Source organism: Ruditapes philippinarum, unplaced genomic scaffold, assembly GCF_026571515.1.
Source record: "Ruditapes philippinarum isolate M1 unplaced genomic scaffold, ASM2657151v2 ctg3585_1_1_1_1, whole genome shotgun sequence".
Lineage (NCBI taxonomy): Eukaryota > Metazoa > Mollusca > Bivalvia > Venerida > Veneridae > Ruditapes > Ruditapes philippinarum.
In genome coordinates, this window is record NW_026859722.1 from 110,166 (window position 1) to 135,106 (window position 24,941).

General features: G+C 33.5%; 2 protein-coding genes across 14 annotated transcripts in view; both read right to left on the reverse strand.

Moving 5' to 3' along the window:
- LOC132757650 (neurabin-1-like) overlaps positions 1–4,897 on the reverse strand; it is a 100,611-nt gene extending 95,714 nt beyond the window's left edge. For all 10 annotated transcript variants that reach the window (XM_060748987.1, XM_060748984.1, XM_060748980.1 and 7 more), the window contains exon 1: positions 4,728–4,897. In XM_060748987.1, the coding sequence (XP_060604970.1) occupies positions 4,728–4,897 (170 nt within the window). The remainder of the gene's footprint in view (positions 1–4,727) is intronic.
- A 22-nt stretch (positions 4,898–4,919) lies between these two features.
- LOC132757651 (uncharacterized) lies at positions 4,920–24,180 on the reverse strand. Of its 4 annotated transcripts, none has more exons than XM_060748994.1 (3): positions 24,099–24,180; positions 8,868–9,662; positions 4,920–6,539 (listed from the first exon to the last, which is right to left on the reverse strand). In XM_060748994.1, the coding sequence occupies exons 2-3, from the start codon at positions 9,276–9,278 to the stop codon at positions 4,920–4,922; spliced, it is 2,031 nt and encodes a 676-aa protein (XP_060604977.1). In that variant the 5' UTR covers positions 9,279–9,662; positions 24,099–24,180. The 4 variants fall into 4 exon arrangements, with proteins under 4 accessions (XP_060604977.1, XP_060604978.1, XP_060604975.1 ...); XM_060748995.1 differs by lacking the exon at positions 24,099–24,180 and adding an exon at positions 15,972–16,094; XM_060748992.1 differs by lacking the exon at positions 24,099–24,180 and adding an exon at positions 15,801–15,933.
- Between the last annotated feature and the right edge of the window lie 761 nt (positions 24,181–24,941).

Below are 24,941 nucleotides of genomic sequence, written 5' to 3' on the forward strand. Positions count from 1 at the left end.
ACAACCCATGTTTAACATGGTGGGAGAAAAAAGCATTGCAAAGCACTAAATGTTTTATAAACAAAAAAGAAATGGTCATTATTTGTAAATAAGAAAGTTAACTGAATTCAAACTGATCACCAGTGTCAAACCTGTTCTTATATCATACTATGTGACCATGGTTTGATTGTTGAAGAGAAAATTGTTTAAATGATTACACCATGGGTTTTAATGCCAAGGTTATCTCTTCAACCAGAACAAAATTCCCCCCACCCCCTTAATGTAAATCATAATTATCTTAAACATTTGAGCCGCGTCACGACAAAACCAACATAATGGGTTTGCGACCAGTATGGATCCAGACCAGCCTGCGCATCCGCGCAGTCTGATCAGGATCCATGCTGTTCGCATCCGCGCAGTCTGATCAGGATCCATGCTGTTCGCTTAAAAACCCTATAACAAGTAGAGAAACTGCGATAGCGAATAGCATGGATCCAGACCAGACTGCGCGGATGCGCAGGCTGGTCTGGATCCATGCTGGTCGCAAACCCATTATGTTTGTTTTGTCATGGCGCGGCTCATTTTCTTTTATCTCTACAATGTATATATTTATAATTTAGAAACCAATTTATGACAAATTACTCCATCTATCAACTCAATGCACAGGAATTTCAGAGTAAAAAAAAAATGCAGCTATTTCTTTTTCTCATTTTGTGCTAAAACTGTAACTTATAATAGAGATTCCATGAAATTATCTTTACTCTATCAAAATGCTATCTCTGCCAATTCTGACAAATTACACTCGCAAAATGATTACTTCAACATTCCTATATAATCCATTACAATGTACTTCCACAAAACATCAAAATAAACTCTGTAACTCTTTCACATAATCAAACTGTTAACTATTTCACTATTAAACTAAAACTCTTTCACTAATGACCAAGTTTTTTGATAATTAAAACTTTTTCGCAGAATTATCCAAACGATAATTACATTCGAAATTATCTTATCACTGTTTAATTTATATATAAACTGTTACCAATTTTAAATTAATCAACTGTAGAATGTAAGACATTCTTATCTTTCATATCCCAGAATGCACAATAATTCACATTGATAAATCAAGAAACATAACCAAAAACATACACCATACAGTTTGAACTGCAGATAAACTTCGCACCTCTTGAATTCCTCCTAAAAAAAATTCAGAATGCACTTATTCTGCACATCTTGCAACTTGAAGAAAAAAAGCAACAAAAATCCAACAAAAACTGCTCAAATAAAATCCAAGAAATCTGCAAAATCTTCTTCACAATGAAAAATAACACAAACTTTCACTCAAGCATGTGCATTATCCAAATAGCTGTGGAACAGAAATTTTCACCAAAGATTCTTGCGCAATTCATAGTAATACATGTAGAGAATTAACAGTACTAAAATCCCCTAGCAATAAATTGTTTAACATCTGGGAATTATTTACTTTATTATGTAATAATGTTTCATATTTTATGTTGGATTACACATTCATTATTTTATTATAACAGAGTAACGTATATAGAATAAATTGTCTGGTATATAACTTAATGACAAGGTTGAATCATGACTGTACAAGTAAAATATCCTCTCTTAAATATGTTGGCTTCTGAGTAACATAAGTTCAATAGTTTTTTCTAGTTATATTAAATTTTCCAAAGTATTGGTTTACCTACGATATTTCCTAAGGAAAAATGAAATTTTTTTTTAAAAACAAGTTATAGGAATTTAAGAAAAAACATTGTTCCTTCAAAATTACATAACGCAAACCACAGTCAACTCCCCCCCCCCCCCCCCCCCCCCCATGAAAAAAGAATTTAGAGTAATAAATAAAGAAATTACCAGCAACAATGGATCAACATACCAATTCTGCTTAAAATGTTCAATTATTCACAAAATCCTACCATTTAATAATTAAGTATAAGTGTAAGTTTGGATGAAATTCCTTCAAGTTGAGAAATGTAGAAAATGTGCAAGGAAAAAACTGTTTAAGCACAAAAGCCCTGGGTTGCCTCAGCCTAATTGCTGAAATTTCTCAATATATTGCCAATCCCTGTTGAAAACACAATATTTATTGTCACCGAATAATTTCAATTACCAGTAAATTATAAGACTTGGAAAAACACTGAATTAATTAGAATATTCTCACAGTAGTACAGTAATTATGAACAAGTGACTTAAGAATTCAACCGGAATATCCAAAATTTATAGACATACACTAATTTATTCCATATTCTGTGGCACCATCCAATTTTACACAATACACATATAGTGCAGATAAAAGCAAGGTGATGTAAGAAATATCTACAGACAGCTCCTTTAATCAATGTCACAGATGCTTTTTCCCTGCTAATTATTGACAAAAGCTTGTACAATAAACAGACACATACGGTACATCGCACAATCAATGTTGTGCAATTTTATTTGACCAATGTCTGAATCTTAATTAATTAACCTTTCTGGCACTATACATGTGCATTGGCCATCACAGAACATGGCAGGGATTGAAATTTTATTTGGAACTTTTTACAGGCAGTTTCTGAGTAGACTGTGAATCCACATAATTCATGGGTTCTTAAAATCAAAGGTTGTTTTTGTGAAAAAAATCTTACAGCAGACAAAAGAATGTCGTAAAATGTCTTAATTAGGAATTTTAAAGTAGCTATTACAAACTGCTACACACAAAATGACCTGTATTAATAATAGGCAGGTTTTTGCTGTTACATTATGAAGAACATACTGGCACTTGCTGCACTGGTGCAAAAAAATTTAAGTTCTTATAGCTTAAATACCCAGTTAGAATTAGTTCCAATAGCAATAACTCCTGTTAACAGCATCTTTAATTTCGCTAAACTATTCTAACTTGAAGAGAAAAACAGATATTAAAAGTGCAAACAAAATTAATAGTTCTAAAATGGATTAAAAATCTTTGGACAATGTCATATAAAGTATTAAACCTGGTACATTATACATTGTATTTTATATATTAATTTGATATACAATGAGTGAAATGTATATTTTAATCAGATACATTTACTTCTTCAAAGGATATTTTCTTTCACTTTCTCATTATTATGATATTTAACCCCATTATGATATTTCAAACGTTGATGACAAATTCTTTTAATCTTTATGGCTATTGCCTGCTATTGTTCTAAATCAAATAAGTTTATCAAGTCATTTAGATTAAAATTTCCTTATGTCAACAGATTCACGCTCATTTATGACACTTCAACACTTAATGTTACTTATACAATAGTTGTAATACGGAACTCGGCAAATGTGGGTTTTTCCATGCTAATCAGTACAAACTAACTTTTACAGTTGTAGCTTTATGGTGCAATACCGTTCACAATAGATAAGTTTACCTGTTGCAGTTTCTTTCGAGGCTGAATCAGTAAAAATTTGTTCTGGACCCCAGGATTAGCTGGGGAAAAACACAAAATATTCTTTATTCCGTAGTTAGTCTATTGAAACTCAACATCTGTCCAAGATTCAATCAATCCTTAGTTATACGAAGGGAGACTACTAGTACAAAAGAAAATCTTACCTTAATAGTAGCAGTTGTTTCCCTTCTTTAAAAATTACTAACGTGTTACTTGGTAACGATTTTATAAAAAATTGTACAACATTACTGTAGACCGTAGCATTAAGATTCGTTTCTTTGAAGATTGCAAAGACATTAAATTCATGATTTGCTTATATACTTAAAATGCTCTTTCACTAATAATTTCAGAACCTAAAATCTGATAAAAAATTTGGAATAATACTTACTGTATAGAAACAGGTACATGTAAAGAACATCAATTGGTTTACCACATGACAACTTCATAAGAACCATACATGGGATAAATGCATTTATATGTTTCTTCTAACATCAAATCTCCATTTTAAATATTAATCTATGATATTTAAATGATTCAATGTTGTTTGTTACTGTTTCACTATTAAAAAAGAATTGAAGACTATGAAGTTAAAACAACTTAACATAAACCTAATTATTGACTTGATCTTTTGCAATTTGTCTCTATATGTTTATTATTTTGATGACTAGGGGGCTGGGATTTATAAGAAATTAGTTGATTTAGTCACAGCTTCGTCTAACTTTGTCAGTTTTATATTGACACTTATCTCTTGCTTGAAATATGAAATTTGCATCACTAGTAGAGGGCTTTTATACCCTTTTATAAGTAAGTTAAGTGTATAATTTTAATCTTTATGACTGGTTATCAATAATGTAGGTAATATTGAAAAAAAAGTTACTATCAAAAATATACCACACATAATGTATAATGCAACTTTCATTGAAATTCAAAACTTACAGGGCATCCTTTCATAGTTATTCTCTTACTGTGTGAAGACAAAAATCATATTCATTTGATTCACCAAAAGGATTTATACTTATTATTATTATATCATAAAATATGTTTTTCATAATAATACAATATGTTTTCATAAAATGAATTCAAAGACACAATATATTATTTATAAGGGGAGCTTCATGGTTATAGTGTCTTGACTCTTTACCAAGGGATTGTTGGGTCTGAGTTCTACTCAAGGTCAAGATCATCAACATTTCCCTTCATATGACACTGTCTAGTACTGGTAAGCTCCATAAAACAAGACTCTAGAGAGGTTAAAATCAACTGCAATCTTTCCTCAAAATCAAGCATTAATAATTTATAAATGTTAAATAAGAAACAAATATTTACCCAGCTCTTTCCAAAGCAGCAGGTTGTGGCTCAGAGTCACTGGTTTCCTCCGGTTCATCTAGCGACAGGAAATGGGCTTTGTTTCTCATCTGAATATCTAAGCCGGGAACCGGTGGTATTGAAGACAAGGCCTCTGATTGGTTGATTTTTGTCACCATCTCCTCCTCCATTATCTCTTCAGCCAATCCCTTTTCAGGGACTGATGGAGGTGGTTTTGAGGGCGGAGCCGGTGAAGGAGGCGGGGAATGTGAATTTGCTGGCGGAGGGGGCGGAGGCTCGTTTGGGGAGGCGGAGCTGTTCGACGAGGAACTGGAATGGGTCTAGCAAAGAGGTCACTCCTGAGACTGCTGTAATGGAATGTTCTGAAGAGTCTATGGGTTCTATATTGCCATCCTTACCTAATAATTTCGAGCCACTGTCCCTACTCTCAGTTTGTAAATTCAAATTTGTTTCACTAACTATATTACCACTTGTATCTGGTTGAGAATTTACATGTTTTGAACGAGGGCTCGGGGGTTTCTGCTGTACTGGTGGGGCCGATCGCCTATTCATTAGCACTGAACTCCCAGAAATGGCAGCGAAAGGGTCATTTGTTTTGTTTGGTTCTGGGGGTTTTGATAAATTTTCCATGGAAGATTTTCTATAACCACTAACACTAGTATCTGATATACTGCCTAACTTAGAAATATCACCCACTTTGTCATCTAGATAGTCAGATGTCCGTGAATATCTTTGCTTTCGGTAAAGAGCCCAACTTTTTAAATCCGAGTCTTTTTGCTCCTCAGTATGTACCTTGCTATCTGATTGGCTCATATTTTGTGTTGGCACAACCTCCTTAATACCTGATGAATTGGACGTTATATCCGATACTATCATTTGTTCACCAGACAAACGTTTATCCTTCGATTCACTTTCTTCAGAGGATGTACTCGTTGACCTTAGATATGTATCGGCTCTGTCTATAGCTGCCTGAATCTCTTCTTTACTTAGACGTTTCCCAGGGTGTGTAACACTACGCTCTTGTCTTGGACGTTTAGTAACAACACCATCAACATTCGTATCACTTTCATTGACCTCTTCTTGCACCCTAGATTCATGTGACCTTGACCTTCCAGTGTCATTTGATGACCTTGAATTTAAAACCTCGGTCGAGGCAGAACGACCTTGACTAAATCTAGAATTGTCACTTGGAAAATAGGGTTTTCTGGAATGATATGCGGAGGTGATGGACAAATCTTCCGATAACGAACCATTTGAATTGCTAAAAACCGAGTTATCTAGAGTATCATTTGAGTCTGATTTTCCATCTACTTGCGATGAACTTGAAGACAGTTGTGTCCTATTTTTAGAATCATGGTACTTGTCAGTATTACTTATATCTGTTAAAATGTCATTTTGACGCCGTTTCCATAGAAGCCCAGCTGGAGTGTTACTAACAGCCTTTGCTAAGTTAGGCTCTGAATAAGCTGGCCTTGGAACATCAGGCTTCCGGCTTGGTACGGGAGGTCTCACTTCAGCCCTAGACCGTCTTGTACTCGGGCCGATCCCCATATCGTCTGAATCTGTAGATAATCTCATCTTTTTTTGTACATCATGTTCATCGGACGAGGATGCACTTCCTGGCCGTGTAGGGCTACTTATACCTCTGGTTGGCGAGACAACTGGCGACCTTACACCTTGCGAAGGTGAAGGCTTACGAAGATGGGAAGATTTCTCAATTTCTTGTTGCTTTTTTGTTTCCTCTTCCATGCGAGCAAACAAAGCTCGTGTGTAATTAAATCTCTGAACATGACTGCTCGGTGGGATTTTTACCTGAAATGTATGTTTATATAGTATAGTTCTACATATATAAAATAATACTGTCACACTTCTTTTCAATTAGTTATAAATCCTAATGATTAACCTGCTACTCATCATAATCTTCATATAAATATAACAATGTATATTTGTGTCTTGTTTCAAAATCTTTAAAGATTAATCAATATAAAATTTGTAAAAAAAATTTATGTTACTTTCCATAAAATACTTTCAGTCATCATTTGCCATGTAAAAACAACATTATATTTCACCTCTTTTCATAAAATACTTTCAGTCATCATTGCCATGTAAAAACAACATTATATTTCAGCTCTTTTTGGTAAACAAATCTTTTTTCAAATATACTTTTTCCGACTTTATCATGTAAATTAAAACTCCAAAGTTAACTTTAATATAGTAATGACCTCAAGGTCAAACATTGACCTTGAAGTTAAAGACATAGATCTTGAGCATGACACTATGTCTGACTGAGATAAACCCATGTTCCAAATTACTGGCAATCCATTAAGCAATGACAAGAGTTATAAGGCAAACAGGATTTGACCTTTGACCTTCAGTGATTTTTTTCTATCCTTTGGGAATGGTGCCGGTACCAGACTTATTGGGAAAAAGATGCGTTATTTTGACTTAAATTGGGAATTTTTTTATGCATTTTTCAGCTACAAAAAAAATTAGTCATCATTAATAAAGACAGCTGACAGCTTCCACAGTCCAGATAGAACTATTGAGTGGTGATTTATATGAAAATGTTGGATGAAGAAGCACTTGGCCTTGTGGGAATATTGAACAGCCATTTTGGGAATTTAAACATTGGAAATTGGGAATTTTAATGTCTATTTTCTATTGGGAACATTACCGTTTTAGGGTAGTAGTTATATAAAAAAAAAAACACTGACCTTCAACAATTACCTTGACCTGGAGATTTGGACATGGGCCTTGCATGTGGCACTTTGTCTGACAGTGTTAAAGACAAATGCCACATATTCTGACAATCCATCAAGTATTGATAAAGCTGTAAGCTAGACAGGATTAGACCTTTGATCTCCAAGAAGGATCTTGACTTTGAAGGTGCGGATATAATTATGTCTTGCACACAACATATTTTCTACTTAGAGTAATCAGGTGTACTACTTTATATGTTCAAGATGCACATAACCTTAATGACAAAAAGTTCAATACCTTGCTAAGACCTTGAACTTCGAGCTAGAGACATTGGTCTTTGGAAGATACATTGTTCTGTGTTGGTGATATATTGTGTCATATTTGAGTGTTTTTTTTTGACAACCATGCAGCAGTAGCAAGTAGTTGGGATGTTTGGATTACATAAACTAAATTGAGTTTGAGCCCTGCTAGGCCGACATAATTATTATATGACACCAATATCACTAATTTATGGCCGCCAACAAAAATTTGCATCACAAAAAGTAAGCTTTAACTTTATTTCCACAAAGAACAAGAGCTGTCGGTAGGACTGCAACACTTGACTATTCTTAGTGCTTGATAGTAAGAAAGCCTTGATTATGTAAAATTTCGTAAGTTAACAAAAGGGAAATTTTTTTTCTTTAAATCCATGTTACAGTTATAAGCCTTGGAGAGAGTCCTATTATGCTCTCAAAGGGTATAAAATTTCATCTTGTTTCAAAGCCATATGTCAATGGACTTTTTTTTGAGGTATTACAAAAACTTTAACGAAAATTCTAAGCCGAAAAAGGGGCATTATTCTTTCAAAATGCATGAAAGAGTTACCTCCTCCTGTCTACAGGTTTGGGTCATGATGGTGAACAAAAGTGCAAAGTTTCAAAGCCATATGTCAATGGACTTTGAAAATATTTGAGGTATTACAAAAACTTTAACGTAAATTCTAAGTCGAAAAAGGGGCATAATTCTGTCAAAATGCTTGATACAGTTACCTCCCCCTGTCTACAGGTTGGGGTCATGATGGTGAACAAGTGTGCAAAGTTTCAAAGCCATATGTCAATGGACTTTGAAAATATTTGAGGTATTACAAAAACTTTAACGTAAATTCTAAGTCGAAAAAGGGGCATAATTCTGTCAAAATGCTTGATACAGTTACCTCCCCCTGTCTACAGGTTGGGGTCATGATGGTGAACAAGTGTGCAAAGTTTCAAAGCCATATGTCAATGGACTTTGAAAATATTTGAGGTATTACAAAAACTTTAACATAAGTGGTTACGCCGACGCGGACGCCAATGCCAACACTGACGCCGACGCTCGGGTGACTACAATAGCTCTACTTATTCTTATCGAATAGTCGAGCTAAAAATAACACAGTAAATCATGTCTGAAGTAAGGTATACTTACTGAGCTTGAAGAAGTTGGCGAGCTTGGTTCTTTAGGTTTGTGAAGAGCCGACGTACTGGCAGACTGACCTCTGGTACGACCAACTGTATTTGATATCGAAGGTGGTGGCGTTCTCGCTACATGATGTTGGTACGATTTAATTGGTTGAAATTTATGTTGTGAATGTAAATGGTCGTCTGCATTGCCATTGGCAGCTTGAAATTTCTCTCGCATTTGACTAACTTTTGAACTGACCAGCTTACTACTTCTTGGTAAAGAGTCTGCCTTGTAAACTGGCGGGAAATCTGGTGGTTCTTCGTCCGGAGGGGGTGGAGGCGGAGATGTGGGCGGTGCTTCTAAACTGTCATCAACACTCCCACTTCTTGTACGGCTTGCTATCAACACATGTGACCTTGGATTTCTTACGGCCATTGCGAATTAGATTTTCTTTCTCTAAAAGATTGGTGTTTTAAATCTTGTTTTTGATTTCAGCATACATTTTTCTGTATGTCAATGTAATAACTATCTTGTATTTTAATCCACAGCAATTTTTTTTTCACAACCTTACTAAAAACTCTTTTCCCCTTGATGTTTAATGCCTGGTGTAAAGGGCAGCCTGTGTAAGTTTTACTATAAAATTGTCTTGCAGTATCAAGTATAAGTCTCACACAAGGTCAAAAGGTCGTGTTACAAGGGAGGTAATTCAGGTAAGAAAATGTCTCTTAGGACAAATAGTCCTGTGTCTCATACAGGTGATCCCCCTTTACATCTTGTACTTGTTGCCACAAAGTTTCATCTTCAAATGTGTTAATGTACCTGCAAATACACAGAAAAACTTTTTCAACCCTACAATTTGAAAATCAAAAAATAATTATACATAAAAACACTAATAATCATGATAATATCTTTCAAATTGAAAACGTTATCAGGGAATAATGTACTTCAGTGGATTTCAACATAAGATATTAAATTGATAACAAGAGGGTGTGTAACTATGCAGATAAGTGCTATCTTAATCATATAGATAGTTTTTACACTAAATGCTCGAACAATAAGATTTCAAATAATAAAGATTTTGAGTATTATACTGGTAACTTATTGATAACTGGATGTGTGATTTCAACAACTTCAGTTAAAACATAGCCTTTAATTTTGAGGAAAATTTTAGGCAAACTGGTAAAGTAGCAATTTTTAACCATCAAGTTTTCTGCCAAAATGTCAGTGACCTTGACACCTCAACAAAGAATACATGTATTATGGGCATAGATGCTACCAAAACATCTGAAGTATCTAAGGTGTTTTATTTCACTGGGTTTTATGTCACCAGGCACCAAGACAGTATAGGTCATACAACAAGACTTTTAAGCTTTACTGGTGTGAGAAGACATCAGGTGCCCTTCTGTGCATTATTTCAGGCACAAATGGGCACCAACAGACACTCTGTACCCTAGCTGATAGAAATATCAAAGGTGTCAGTCAAGCATTATGAGTGTTTTATCAAAATCAGTCAGAAAATGTGACAGAAAGACAAAGTGTAGCAGCTAATGTCCTACTACCATACAAAAAAGATTTTAGGGAGCATAAATTTAGTATGTTGCCTATAATTATATTTAATACAGAATTGAGAATGTCCTCAAAAACAAACAGTGCATTAATAAAATAACACCTACTGTATTACGCATATTAAAAATTCATTTATTCCAGCAATTTACACTGTGTCTCGAAAGTTCAAAATTTTCTTAGCTCACATCACAAGAAAAGCTGTTCAAAGACCAAGATCATAAATTTATTGTACATTTCGGTGAACATTTTATAACTTGCAAAGAGGTTTCCTTGTTATTTTTTTTCTGAATCCAACATTGAACAATTACTCTGGCAAAGCAATTTACCCGGTGAATAAAACTGCAGGCTAAGCCAGATGAATTTTTATTACTATACAAAATACTGAGCCTTTCTTCCTATCAATTTATTATACAAAACCTGTTGAAAGCATCAGAGTGAGGTTGCGCCTGTGTGGAAAAACCAGGTAAGTATAGTGATATATTCCAAGTGCACACAGACAATTATAAAAAAAAACCAAACAAAGTTTACTGACATACTATAGTAATGTAATGATGTTCTAGTTACAATATATTCTTTTGTAACAAGGTGTTAAAAAACTTGTTGTGGAGCCATGAATTCTGTTACTTTATAAGTATAACAAACCTCTTGTTCTGCTAATTAAACGCAACATGTGTGTCATACATTAATACTATCCAAAGTGAGGCACATGTACATGTAATTGTGCTTTATATTTTATGAAAAAAAGTGAATACAACACAGTATTAAAATCACTAGTAAAATAAATACAATTGCAGAGATATCATTAATTATTTATACTAAAGACTTTGTCATGCTTTAACATTTGTCATGCTCCTAATTTGCTTAGTTTTACAACTTCTTAAATTTCTCAAAATGCAGCACAATTTTCCCAATTTGGGACAAAGACCTTTTCCAAAGGAGCTAGAAAAATCCCCTAAATAACTCATATATATGTACATGCTTTACTGTGTTGTTGTTTTTATCATATTTTATTAGATAGGTTTAACCATGCTCATAATTACATGTAAACTATACAGAAATAAACTAGAACTGCCACTATCATGGCGTGAATACCCCCGCATACCATTTTGTCAGAATCAACAGTGGCCATTTAGAGCTCAAGGACAACCTCCCTTTACTAAGCCAGTGCATTGCTATGTATTTTACATGCTTCAAATATGAAAATGCCAAAATCAATACACTGCAGACAGGCATTCTTTAGCATTTGAGCAGGCAAGCTTATCATATTAAAAATCCATGTGACCTTGACCTTTGACACAGTCATCTAAAAATCAAGCTGGGTCATCTTCTAGTTATAAACAACCTAGATACCAAATATGAAGACTGTTGACCAAAGCATTCTTAAGCAATAGAGCAGAAAAGCTTTTTTAGTCAAGGCCCCTGTGACCTTGACCTTTGACCCATTGACCTCAAAATCAATAGAGGTCACCTAATGGTCAACCGCCATGCTAAATATGAAGACTCTGGGTCAAAGGAATCTTAAGTTATTAGGCGGACAAGCTTTTCTTAGTCAAAGCCCCTGTGACTTTGACCTTTGACCCAGTGACCTCAAAATAAATAGGGGTCATCTTCTAAACATGACTAGCCTCTATGCCAAATATGAAGACTCTGGGTCAAAGCAATCTTAAGTTATTGGGCGGACAAACTTTTCTCATTCAAGGCCCCTGGGACCTTGACTTTTGACCTGGTGACCTCAAAATCAATAGGGGTCATCTACTTATCATGACTAACCTCCATGCCAAATATAAAGACTGTGGCTCAAAGGAATCTCAAGTTATTGGATGGACAAGCTTTTTTCATTCAAGGCCCCTGTGACCTTGACCTCTGACCTTAAAATCAATAGGGGTCATATACTTATCATGACTTGCCTCCATGCCAAATATAAAGACTGTTGGTCAAAGATATCTTAAGTTATTGGGCGGACAAGCTTTTCTAAGTCAAGGCCCGATACCTTGACCTTTGACCTGGTGAACTCAAAATCAATAGGGGTCATCTACTAATCATGACTAGCCTCCATGCCAAACATTAAGACTGTGGCTCAAAGGAATCTTTGGTGGACAAGCTTTTTTCATTCAAGGCCCCTGTGACCTTAACCTTTGACCTGGTGACCTAAAAATCAATAGGGGTTATCTGCTAATCATGACTAAACTCCATGCCAAATATGAAGACTGTGGGTCAAAGGAATATTAAGTTATTGGGTGGACAAGAAATAACCAAAAAATTTTACTACAAAGAACTGATTTCTCCTAAACCAGTACAGAAATGTTAACTTATACAATGTAATTGCATTGTTTCTTTAAATACGTTTTTAAAAATAAGTACATATTTTTTTATTTTTTGTGTGTGTGTAATAAATACTATAGTCCAAACAAGCATTAAAGTATGCAAATTATTTGAAAAATGCACAATGCATGCAATCCTATAATCATTTTATTCATGTTCTTTTTATCATTACAGCTCTGTCCAGGAAGTAGCTAAATTAAACAACAGCTAAAATATGTAAACTATTTATACCTGTCAATCGTTATCAAATTCTTCAATTATAATATCTAAATACTTTCAGTATCTGAGTTTAGTATGGGTCATATATCTTTTCCATACACGTCATAAACATGTACATATATATGTATATATGAAAAGTGGTGAAAGGACATTAACAACATTTCTAAATTAAAATATATTATAGAAGTCATGGTTTTTCCTTATGCAGGTTTTCTGTATAAATACAAACAATTAAAGCAGCACACCTCCAGATTCATGCTTATTACAATGTACATGTAAATTTTGAAAATGTATTAAAAAGAAAGATACTGTGAAGTCATTGCAATCGGCACTTACAAACCATATAAATTACCAAAATGAGGTCAAAATATGCAAAAACAGTTCAAAACCCCTGAAAATTATGGGGAACGTGACAGACAGTCCCTGTCTGAAATTCCAAAGGAAAACCCTGATATAAAATATATGCATAAAGTTTCATTTTTTAAAGCTAGATGTATTACAGATAATAAAACCGAAAAAAACAAAGTCTGACTCTCTCCTATTACAGACTTAAATTTTCTAATCACGCGCCTATAAGGACATCACACCATAAAGGCGAGACTTAAATACTGCAATAATATAATACCTGTCTTTCATCATTCAAACAGGCTTGATGCAGTTTTTGGTGAAAATATAACAATATACCCTCTGGCTATTGGTTCGTAATCTGTTTCTCGCATAATCAGCTACTTGACCCCCGTAACTGTGCGCAGGAGTGTGAAAAATCATACAATACCCTCATTATATCCGACTGCTATGCCTCGTAAACCTTAACTTGCAAAACTATCGTTATTTCATTCATAGATTTTTTATATGTTTTTCACATTACCCAAGCAAAATTTAAAATATATAAACCCGGAAATTTATGCATTTTCCGTTTATGGTACACTGGTTTTTTACATGTAATATATATATATAGGCTGTATACAACGAGTTTAAAACAAGTTTTCAATAATATCCATGTGGTTTAAAAAATAAACTTTAGTGTAAAATAGATGACTACATCAGATTTTATCATATAGGGTAAAATTATGCACGTGTCAATATTTTTAAACAATACAGAAAAGGGATTGTAATGTATTATATTATGTAACAAGCAGTTCTAGTAATTTTAAAACAAACAAAAAATCACAATAGATACAATTTAATATTGTAGGCGTAATTATGTGTACAGTTCAGTCACAACTTTACGGCAGTTTAAAACAAGCCTTACCAGCCCATACAAATTGTGATGTTTTATCATTCAGTGGACTTATTCATTAACCTGCGCTTAAATTTTTGTCATCAACAAACTGTTATAAAGAACTGGCGCTTTAATTTGCTTAAAAGTTACATTTGTATATACTGATAATACAAGGTTTTCAAACTAAACAAAACCCTCAATTTCAGCAGTCAATATAGCAGCACGGTAATAATAATTCATGACTATAATATAATTATTATATGTTTAACTTTATGTTTTAAACATAGATTAATTGTGATGACTGCTTTATTTGAACCAATCTTAAGTTGTCTCTCTGGAACTAAATCAGCACTGGCATCTGGAACTAAATCAGTACTGGCATCTGAAACTAAATCAGTACTGACATCTGGAACTAAATCAGTACTAGCATCTGGAACTAAATCTGTACTGTCATCTGGAACTAAACAAGTACTAACATCTGGAACTAAACCAGTACTGGCATCTGGAACTAAACCAGTACTGGCATCTGGAACTAAACCAGTACTGGCATCTGAAACTATACTAAGTACTGGCATCTGGAACTAAACCAGTACTGTCATCTAGAACTAAACCAGTACTGGGATCTGGAAATTAATCAGCACTGGCATCTGGACTTAAACCAGTACTGGCATCTGAAACTATACTTAGTACTGGCATCTAAAACTAAACCAGTACTGGCATCTGGAACTTAATCAGTACTGGCATCTTGAACTAAATCAGTACTGGCATCATATGAGAAGACATAAAACCACTATCCCTGGAGCGCCATTACTAGGAGGTGGGAGGCAGACACCTTTGTAAAGGACTGGAAAAACAAATCCCCCTATATACCCAGTGGTTTCCAGTTGTTTCCAGTGGCTCTCATAAAATCTTATATAAACTAAATGATTTCAAAACATTACATGACATTATATTCTTTCCTTAAATTGTTTTAGGTCAGTTTAGTTTAATATCTTCCTTATATCATATTGTTAGGACAGACTTTCATTTTTTTTCTAAATCTTAGGAAGTAAATTCAAACTTCAGGCAACTAATTTTAATACATGTACATGTAGTTTGATTCTGAAAGCCCTTGGTATACTTAAAGAACATTCATATTCAAAAGCAAAGACCCTCTACATTACATGGAAAATCCAGCATCGATTGGGTTTAAAAAGTCAATGTCCAATTCAGTAGAAGAATTTTGTTCTTAAACCCTTCATGCCAGAACCAAAAGGCTACAATGTTTGTTTTTTGCCATCACCAGTTAGTATAGAGCCGCGCCATCCTATACACAATGTCACCTATGCTGTCTGACATACAGACAAGCTGAGACTATAATTATACTGTTGCTATCTGAATTTTCTATTCTGACTGAAATCCCTTTAAATTTTGAATGAACTGTTCCAAATCCAAAACTGGGCAATACCATAACAAAAATTCAGCAGGTAATAATTTTGTTCATATACAAAATTCATGTCATTAAATCCCCCACCCCATTCCCCTCCCCCCGTCCTACACAAAATGCATAAGCAACTTATTCTCATAATAGCCATAATTACAAATATAAGCTTTTTGTATATATAACAGAATTATATTAAATTACCTACATGTATAAGGTATCAAATATCCAGTATAAATTTCCCATATTGAACTACATTGTACAGTATATTGAACGTTTTAACATCCGTAAAATCGCTGGATCGGCACTAAATTTTTGAAGATCAGTATTTCAATCTTCTCTTATCAAAATACAAACATAATACAACATATATCTATACCCGATTCCTCCTTTCTTCCTCAATAGTTTGCTCATAAATTTTCAGTATTCCCCTCAATAAAGGTAAAATTTACTGTCATATCTTTTTGATAAAATCTTGCGACCTTGATCAAATAGTCTAGTCGACAAAAACACTATCCATATTTGATTGAAAACGGGTGTGTGTTAAATCTACAGGTGTATTAAATAGCTTACATACTAAGTGCACTGACACCGTTTTCTTTATTTGTTTGTTTGCTTTCGGTAGATTTAATACGATTTTACGCCAAAACTTCACCGACATATCTGTGTGATCAAATTTACTATGTATTATAAGGACTGGATAATTTATATGACAGATAGATTAGTTAATCACAAATTATCTTCCTGCTTTCATATCTGTCATTTACATGTCTAACACAGTCCCCGAGGGTTGATTCATGCAATACTGTATTAAACCCAAGTATGCTTTTATTTTAATTTTTCAGAAGCTTTTTTTTCTGGTATCCCATTATATATTATACATTTACTCACTGGCCAATTACCCGAATCTTCTTTTGCTTCTGTTACAATTTGCCAATTAGTACAATTATGGTGATTTAGTATTTTGTATGGAAGTCAAAATACTACATTGTTTACATTTTGCTAATTTTATGTCAAGTAATTTCACATTCGGCACTAATTTCTGCAAGTGTTATTTAGTAGGGTATCTAACATGCCCTTCAACACTTATTTTACAGTAACACAACTCATGTTGCCCTTTTTGAGGAATGAAAATTTTATTCGTTTCAGAGGCATTATGTGCCTTTTACACAAATATAAACAAATCATTCAGGCACTATCTCATGAGTAACATTTTTCTTTGCGGCTGCACTGCTTATTCAAGCCTTAATGGAAAAAAATAAAACCCCAGTTAGCATAACCATATGAAATTTTGGTCAGCACACTCAATGTAATATAACACCACAAAATCTAGATTAATGAATGACAGGGTGGGATAGGCTTTACACTGTGATATATATCAGGTTTCCAGCATGATTGACACATCTTAGTTACACCGCATGCAATGTTACATGTTCACCAGGTAATACCTGTTACATGTAATTTCATTGATACAGATGGATATTAAAAGACGCACCTTGACAAATTAAGCACAGCATTTTTGCTATTGCTCAAATCTCAGAATGTGGTATCATATAAATATTAATATTAATGCTGTAGAAGTTTCATTTTACATTAATTTTGTACTTTACAGAACTTTCAAGACGACTTCTGAGAAATAATCTACATTATGTAACCTACATTGTACAGCCCCATCACCCCATCCCCCTTCTTCAGACTGGAAAAAGCAGCCCTGGACTTTAACCTTTTACTTAATTTAGGTAGACTTACTCGATATATATTGGAATCAACTTAGTAACTCCCAGCATTAAATTAATATTTTGTTTACATGTTTAGTTTCTTAACGTAAGTTAGACCGAAATACCGTGTTTGAATAAAAGACCAAGCACTGCAATTTGAGCATATCCCATGCCATTATTGTGCCAGAGAAAACCATCAAGGTGAACAGGGACCCAGCTTTGTGGGAACAGGTGTTCTTTAAAACATGCCTTATTTTGCCTTGCCCCTCCCGGGATGTTACAGATGAAGGAGGGAGACGGGGAAGGGGATGTACTGTAACAGTTGACTGATGAATCACTGAATTTCACGGGCAGTGATTGGTCTTCAATTGGAGAGAAAACACTACTATAGGTAACTTAATTAATTGTGGAAGGTACACATCAAGATAACACTACATCTTTGTTATATAACTGAAGGAAAGAACACAAATATTTTAACATCACAGGTGTAAATGATATTAAATGCATCAATCATTTCAATCACAATTAAGGGAGAAGAGCCAATTTTGAATTAAATGCTGTTAGATTTTTACACTATGTGACCTTTCTTCAGTTGTAGATTACATATAGGTTGAACCAGCTGAAAACCAAGTGATAAACGTTTGTCACCAGTATAGACCCTGACTGGCCTGCACTTCCGTGTAGTCTATACAGCTGGCTGACCAACTTTATCTTAATTCCGACAAAATTGGTATTACACAGTTTCAAATTGGAAGTTGGTTTATACAGAATATAAGTAGCTTATAGGCACACACTCAAATCAGTTTTTGGAGCCTGAACCGGTACTGAGCAATGAGTGTAATGTGTCGTGCTCAAGGAAACAACGGCTTGCCCATCACAGGGTTTGAACCCAAGCACATACTAGGGATCCTTAGATAACGTGTTCAACAGGTTGACCACTCTGAGCCATAACATTACATAAAATGAATGTTTAGACAAGTGCTGCTGCATTTAATATTAAAGTTAAGGGAAAAATTGCACCCATTATAATATAATGGTCATTTAGTGTATTATTAACTGAGCATGTGCTTTATTATACCAGAAGTTCACATACCCACTTTAATACATCTAGAAACACTATAACTTCAGTCCCAGATTTTTGTGCTATTAATAAAAATACACACTATAACCAAGCAAATGCATTAATATGTACAATACCATTAACCTATTTCAAAGCTAGAGAGATGAGCAATGCTTGCTATCATTATAAAGTGGGGGTAACTTGTATTTAGTGCAGTCTACAGAGACTATAATATTAGATATTATGACTTTATCAATCATCTATATGTACATTTACATCAGCCAATTCAATCGTTATTTTATAGCAGATGATTGAGGTAAATAAATGCTTCTCAGTAGCAACACACTTCTTCAAGGATTTTGTTTGGCTTATTCTATAGTCGATGATCCCAACTGAAAATAGTATATTATTTTCCCAATCCACTGGAAAAAATTCCCAATTGAAAGTTTCAAAATAAAAATACTGAACACTAAAATCTATGAAAATAAGGGCTTATTCACTGTTATGGTGCTTACTGTTTAAAGATGCCATCCTAGACAATGATTCTTTGCATTCATTTAATCAGTGCAAAATTTAAGTAATGCATTTTTCCCTAATTTTTACATCATAACATGTAACAAAACATAGTTGAAATTCCAAATTCCATGGGTATGGGTCATGTTCTTAAACAGTACCATTTTTCAAAATGAATTTTTACATCAATAAGATAATATACATGTATCACTTCCACAATACGTACTTAAAAACCCTCCAAAAGCACACAATAAAACAGTATTAAATACGCTTCCTGGATTCACATTTGTAGCAACAATTACATGAACCCAATGCTGCATTCTCAAAATTAAGTGACACAATATTTTTCCCATTATTTGTTCAGACTTGCCACACCACTGCCACAAAGGGATTTCTAAATTGGCCCAGAATGACACTGCTTTCACTGGGGGAATGTAACATGAGCTTGTGATTTTATTGATCTGTTTTCTCAAAAACTTTCTCCCAGAAAAACAAAAATAACCAGTCAAATGATTTAACACTTTTGATATTCTCCCCCATCTATTTGATTATAGCAGTATTCCTTAGAAAGAAGCAACATAATGACTCACCAAATTTCTTGCGGCCATAATTTAAAGACTTATTTAACATTTAATATAGCCCTGATTATGCTCATTGCCTACAGATGCAATTGTTTTTTTAGACAATGAAAACAAACCGTTTTCCATAAATCATTCTGTTTAGATTAATATGATAAAATAACAGATTTAAATTTATTTTAGAATGATTGGGATTATTCTATGCAGTAACTCTTAATAAAGCTCCCTTCTGTAGTATACAAGAACAACATCGAATAATGACTATGTTTAGCGTAAATAAGTAAATAATTCTACACCAAAACTTTTTATACAGCTCCCTTCTATATAGTACACAAGAAAAACTGCTGAGGTGACTGCGAAATTTTTTTTTTAAAGTGTACTTTTATCACCTCATTAACCTATGACCATTACAGAAACATTGATAAAATATTTGACTTTCCTATCATCACTCATAATTATATCAGACAGGTGACTGGTGATAATGACTCCAGACATATAGCTGTAGGCTTTGCTAGATAATCATTTACATGCTTATCTCCCCTTATGATATATACAGACAGTTTTTGCGCTATTTCTCCTTACGGCCAGCAATTAGGACAAAACTGCTTAATCAGCATTTTTATTAATAACTATGCAGAAATTAGTGCAATTTCCATTCTTAATTGATACAAATGAATGACAGTACATTTGGTCAAACCTGCATGACATTATAAACAGTGAAACTGTAGTCATCATAATTATAAGACTGTTATTAACTTATTACATTTAAAAGGCTTTTAAGATGATGGTTTCTTAAGTTCTGTTTGTTTCCATTTTTTTTCTCCTTGAATTGGGAATTTTCTCCTTGGAATTGGAAATAAACAATACTTCTTGGCAAAAGGAACATGGCCCAATATTAGTCATCAAAATGGGGCAAAATGACATCATTTAAAACAGGTTGTATCTAGTTAAAGGTATTAACCACAACGACATGGTCATCCTTGAATCAATACCGAAAGTGCCAGCATTAACATTAGTGCACGTGTTGTCAATATTTGTTAATTACAGCAATAAATTTCATTTTGCACAGAGTATTATAGAAATTTATATATTTCATTTTAAATAAATTTTCCTGTGTGTCAAAAAATTATGATACATGTTTTATTACTGATAAATCTTTGCAAAGTTAATGGTTAATGCATACTGTTCCAGCTAAATTTCCAATCAATATTGAAACAGAAAGTAATGTCAAGATAAACCACTGAATTAACACAGTACATATGTATTATCATTGCAATGTATTTTTTTTTTCACAAATCGTTGAATTATATTTTAATCACTTCAATTAATGAAGTTTATTGGACCAAAATTAATGTAAACTTCAAGGTAAATTGATCTGTACCAGTGTTTTTTTCACCAAAATATTCGGCGAAATTCTCCCTATTCCCCCCTCAAAATAGTGTTTTTTCCCCCCTCAAAGCTGAAATTTCCCCCTATAATATGGCAGCCCAAATCTGCCTGCATTGAATATCATTTTTTTGCAACTAACTGCCGAAAAATGCTTTATTTTATGCCTGTAAGACTTACTGTTAAGCAAGGTTTGTCATATATGTAAGGGGAGCTACTCCTGGTATCCCAACAAGTTTATCATGTGACACATCAATATTTTAGATCCGTATAAAAATCCCCCTCCTGTTGCATTTTTCCCCCTCCAATGGGCACTGACCCCCTTCCCCGAAAAGTGAAAAAAAACACTGTGTACTCTTATGCAGTACCCTCCTCAAGATTATGAATGACAGTCTGTCCATTCTATTTCAAATGAAAAGATTAATGTACAATCGGAATCCTGTCATTGAAAATTGGGTACATCTCAAATTTTGAGGGCACATAGTACTTAATACACTTTATTACTCTTTTTCTAATTTATGTACATATTAGTAACATAAAAACTACATTTTGATGAAGTAAGAACAATGTCTCATGGCTCAATTTATAACATATATGTTTAATATGACTCTTCTCCAAAATTTCACATACTTGTATTTGAAATAATTTTCTTCTCTTTCTAGAGGCTGAGTGATTGATTATTGACATTTTCATTTCAGATGATATTTTGGATGGATCAAAATTAACTGAAGTTAAATTCATAATAAAATAAAGTCAGACAAACCTTATGATGATTTTTTAAAAAGTGTTTTCTTTTGGAGTTATTTGACATTTTAGCTAATGACTTTGCATACAGTGATGCTCTTATTTTCTCTCATGTACAGGTGTATACCTAACACATAGTGCATGTCGATAAAATTCAAACCACACCTCCAGGCATATTTAACTTAAACTTGATTTGTGTATCACATTGAATGTTGCTACAAAACACATAAATGTTGGCTGATTAAACATTGCACATCTAATCGACTGTAACTGACACAATAAACAATTCCATTGGACATTCCTCCCCTGTTTAACTGAGTAAACCACAAAAGTATTTAATGAATATGCAGGGCCCTAATTTCACAATTTTTGGGACCAAATCGGGACCCCATTCCCTATGAATATATATATATTTTCCTCCTGATTTTTTTTATTATTTTACCATGAGACCCTTAACAGATCCAGTGAAATTTACTTTTAGCAAATTTATACAAGATTAACATCATGAGTATTATTGTTGACTGACAAAACTCAAATCTTTCTTAATATTAAGCCACCAAATTACCCTAATTGGTAACCATTCGACCTCCTGATGATTCATTCCAATTTAGTGACGATTCGCCCAAGATTAGTGATGATTCGCCACTCTTCAAAATAATCACTTAAAACATACTTTAAGTTATGAATACCGTATTATAAATTGATAAGATTAAATGTATGCTATGCTGGAGTATTTTTGTGAAATACAATGTTCTCTTCATATATCTTTAGGAAAAGTATAAGTAATTGGTCATTTTAAATTTAACTAATAAGTTATTAATAATTAAATTGATAACAATTTGCCGCACTTTAATAATCATCATGGTTCCATGAAACTTTCTTATCATGAAAAAATATATGTTAGTATACATGGAATTACTAGGAATTACCATTGTTAACACTAAATACTGAGTACCCATGCCCAATCCCATATAAACAGTCTAAGATAATTTGGGCCCTAATATGCAATTTATATCTTCCTCAACATTCAGACGACCAAGCATATGATGATTCTTATTGTAGGTGCATATACACCCTGCCTGCTATATGTTTGCATGCACATGAATCATGTTTGTGCGTTAATGCACTGACTTGTCTAAATCATTAAATGGGCACGCTGGATGCTAAAATCAATTTAAATGATCAATTTATACCAGTGTAAATATACTTTACTGGAGTAAATAAAACATACTTAGTTATTCAATGCAGAAAAAATACAGTAGTGACTCTTACAGTTACAGAAGAATAATTTGTTAGCATTATCCTACCGTGACCCAAATTCAGCGTTCTCCTAAATTCGGCGATGTTTTGTTTTTCATCATTCACGCTAGATTTCAGAGGTGAAGGTCAATCATGTTTATGTCCCACGGTCTATTTTTACAACTCTAGTGATTTTCTGCGCTAAAGATGGAGATACGGCTGGTAAACATTAAAAATTGTATATGACATGGAGAAAATTGTGTGTTTTACCTGATGTAATTTGAAGTTTATCTATACTTTTCTCTATTTTATTGATATTGTTGCTTAAAATAATTTGACACTCGCTGTCTGTTGTCTCACTATTATTACTGCCGATCTACGTCAACATACTATGTCACAATCCCGCCAAAATTAAAATTTACTGCAACCAATCAGAATCGCCGAATTTAGGTGACGTTTTCAGATTGTAGTAAGATTTTACATCAGCCATATTTGTTTATATTTGGCAACAGCTGAACGATTTCATTGTTAGAAATCAACTTAAAGTAACCTTTAAATAGTTGTAGTAAAATTATATCAAGTATAATTATAGATTACTGTAGTTTATTGAAAATGCCATTGACATTTGTTAATATATCGCCAAATTTGGGTTACACCGGGATAGAATCCACAACCAAACGAATTTATGAAATATAAACAATTTAACACAATTTTCGTAAAGAGGCCACAGAACACATTTAATAATTCTGTAGTCCTTTTGAGAGTACTGTTGGAAAACGGTTACCTTACATGTTAAGAATAGAACATTTACAAATAAACAGCTGATCCAGTAATTATCTAGATGAACAGCAGCTCTATTCTTTTACGTTAGATTCATCATTCAGACAAAATAAAGTAAAGGCTAAAGCAAAACAAATGAATACTGTACACTTGAGCAAGTGACAATTACACTAAATAACAATTCACGAGCAAAAGAAATGAGTGAGACAACTACTGATAGTGACCCTAGTTTGACGGCACACCCTTTTTTTAAAAAGAAAAATTAAATTTTTACCCCACCCACTGTTTTGACAGGTGTCAGGCAAACTTCCGGTTTTAAAAAAACTTGTCAACTGCTCTTTTTCTGCAGTTATAACTGATTATCAACGCCTTTAACATTGCAAATTTTAATCTGGTGAGAAAATTGGAACAAAAAATTTAATTGTCTTCTTGTTATTTTATGATATAATTATCTCAGAAACGTAAATTTATCTCAAAATTTGACCCACCTTCCTATCGCATCACCGCCATTTACAATCCATAAGACCTTTGACCTTTCCTTGATGCTAAAAATAGCCATGTAAATTGTAGCCATTATGCAAATTTAATAGGTACTTTACCGCTATGTTTGATTTTAGATTGAACACCGCTAAATGATTTCCTTCACTATATGACAGGAACAATTTTAATAACTTCTTAAAATCAATTATCTAAACTATATAGTTTAAGTATCTCTGTATTTGTATCTGTTCAAGTACGTCGAAAGACCACTTCTGGGATAAATTTGTATTTCTTCGGGGAGGAGGCTCAGAAGTGATCTGGGTGGGACTGTTTAAAGCCCTCAACTATATGTGCCCATACAACACTATCTGGCAAATGGTTCCAACACACTAGCGTTTCCACAAAGAATGAAATATTAAATTTTTAAGATGACGATATAATCTAAACAAAACTAAATTTGTTCATCCATACTATTTGATAACAGAAACTTGAAAGTTGATTGGTCTAAAATGGGCACATTTTCCACAAACGTTTTAAATTTTGATAGAAACTATAATTGTTTAATGTTTGATTAGAATCATTTATAAAATATTTCTTTGGAAAAAATGTTGATATTTAACGTTGAAAGTGATTTACATAGAGGATATTTGTTTGTTTGTGTGTAAGATGAAATTTTATTTCATCGAGTGGGCTTTAAAAACAGTATTCTCACGAACAAACAAATTTTCTTTTTCTTTTATGCTTAAAAACAAGTTAAAACGAAATTTCCATAATTTTAACGTAAATATTAAAATCTGTTTCCCCATTGAGAGCCCCATTTAGTCGGAATTTCTCATTAAAAACAAGAAGTC

What these genes read in the sequence shown, in the direction of transcription:
- LOC132757651 (XM_060748994.1), bottom strand. Translation starts at nt 9,278, where the DNA reads ATGGCCGTAAGAAATCCAAGGTCACATGTGTTGATAGCAAGCCGTACA. An exon ending in CGCCAACTTCTTCAAGCTCA is followed by an intron (nt 6,540 to 8,867) that starts GTAAGTATACCT and finishes CATACATTTCAG; the next exon opens with GTAAAAATCCCACCGAGCAG.